This window comes from Orycteropus afer, unplaced genomic scaffold (genome assembly GCF_000298275.1).
Source record: "Orycteropus afer afer isolate SDZICR_OR568_19922 unplaced genomic scaffold, OryAfe1.0 scaffold00167, whole genome shotgun sequence".
Classification (NCBI taxonomy): Eukaryota; Metazoa; Chordata; class Mammalia; order Tubulidentata; family Orycteropodidae; genus Orycteropus; species Orycteropus afer.
In genome coordinates, this window is record NW_006921754.1 from 5,109,731 (window position 1) to 5,111,063 (window position 1,333).

Here is a 1,333-nt window from a genome sequence, read left to right on the forward strand (position 1 = left end):
CCGCTCGCGCTGCCCTCCGCGCTCTGCTGGGGGCCCTCAGCCGCCGCCGCCATTGGGGAGGCGGAAGAGATCGCAAGGGGTTCGCAAACGGCACTGGCGCCGGCGACTGGGGAGCTGCGGCTGTTGCTGCCGCCGCCGTTCTTAGTGTGCATCTGAGCTGCGGCTGCCGCCGCCGCCGCCGCCGCCCGCTCCTTCTTGAGGTGAAACTGGATGAGCTCAGACTGCAGACATCCTTCCTTCCAGTAGGTCCCTCCGCCGCTGCTGGCGCCCCCCGCAATACCGCTTCCGGGGTTTCTGCCGCTGGGGCCTATGGTTTTGCCCGCAGAAGAGGAGGATGGTGAAAGGGAGGCCTCCTCCCCGCTGCTGCCGCCCCTCTGCGGAGCGCGCACGCCTTTCCCTCGCCAGCCCCTGGGCGGCGGCGGCGGCGCGCCCCCCTCCCTTTCTCCCGGGCCTCCGCCGGCTCCTCCTCCTTCCCTGGGCGGAGGGGGTTCCCCGAGTTTGGAAGGTACCAACTCTAGCTCCCTGGGCGACTCCTCCAGCTGGCCCGGCCTCTTGCCACCCACTGTGGCCAGGGTCGCCGCCGGGAAAGCTTCAGCACCAGGCGCAGGTTGGACAGCTCCGGACCCAGCGCCTTTGGGAGCCTGGGTCGCCGCCTTCTCAGCTCCGCCTCCGCCTCCCCGGGCGCTGGTTGCCGGCGCGGCTCGGCTGCCGGTCTTGTTGCCTTGCTGCTGCTGCTGCCGAACAGAATTGAGCTTAGTGCCAGCCCCCACTGGGGACCGAGGGGCCGCGGTGGTCTGTCTGATCGAATTGTCCCTCGGCCTGGCGGGTGATTGAGCTCGCTGCTGCTTTCTGCTGCTACCCTCCGGATGCAGGCGAGCCTCAGTGGCGGCAGCGGCGGAGCCTGAAGCTGCAGTAGCAGGTGTAGCGCCCCCGATCGGTGGCTGACTCATGGCGGTGTAGGAAGAACTTAACCGGACGCGATTTGGAATCGTCCATTACCAGGTCATCCTCTCCCCTCCTCGCCGCCACAAACCTTCCTTTGTAACCTTCCTTTTTTTCTGGGACAGAAACAAAAGAAAGGAATCAGACAGTATGTCTGTATTATGAAAGAGCAAAGGATGATTTTGCTCTACAAGAGAAGCCCTTGAAAATGATGAAATTTGAAAGGATCCTAATTCAGTCTTTGCTCTCAAAGGAGATAAAGGGTGAAGCCTAGGAACAGTATGTAGAATTGTCATTTCCCATTTTGCCCAGTGAGGCTCTGTCCGCATCCCAGTAAATGATGACAAATCTGAAAAAAAAAAAACCAACAGAACCTAACATTCTTAGAGTA

General features: G+C 61.6%; 1 protein-coding gene across 1 annotated transcript in view; it reads right to left on the bottom strand.

Annotated features, from left to right (window-relative positions):
- SOGA3 (SOGA family member 3) overlaps nucleotides 1–950 on the bottom strand; it is an 83,952-nt gene extending 83,002 nt beyond the window's left edge. Inside the window, exon 1 of the mRNA XM_007946599.1 lies at nucleotides 21–950. Within this exon, the coding sequence (XP_007944790.1) occupies nucleotides 21–950 (930 nt within the window). The remainder of the gene's footprint in view (nucleotides 1–20) is intronic.
- Nucleotides 951–1,333: the final 383 nt, after the last annotated feature.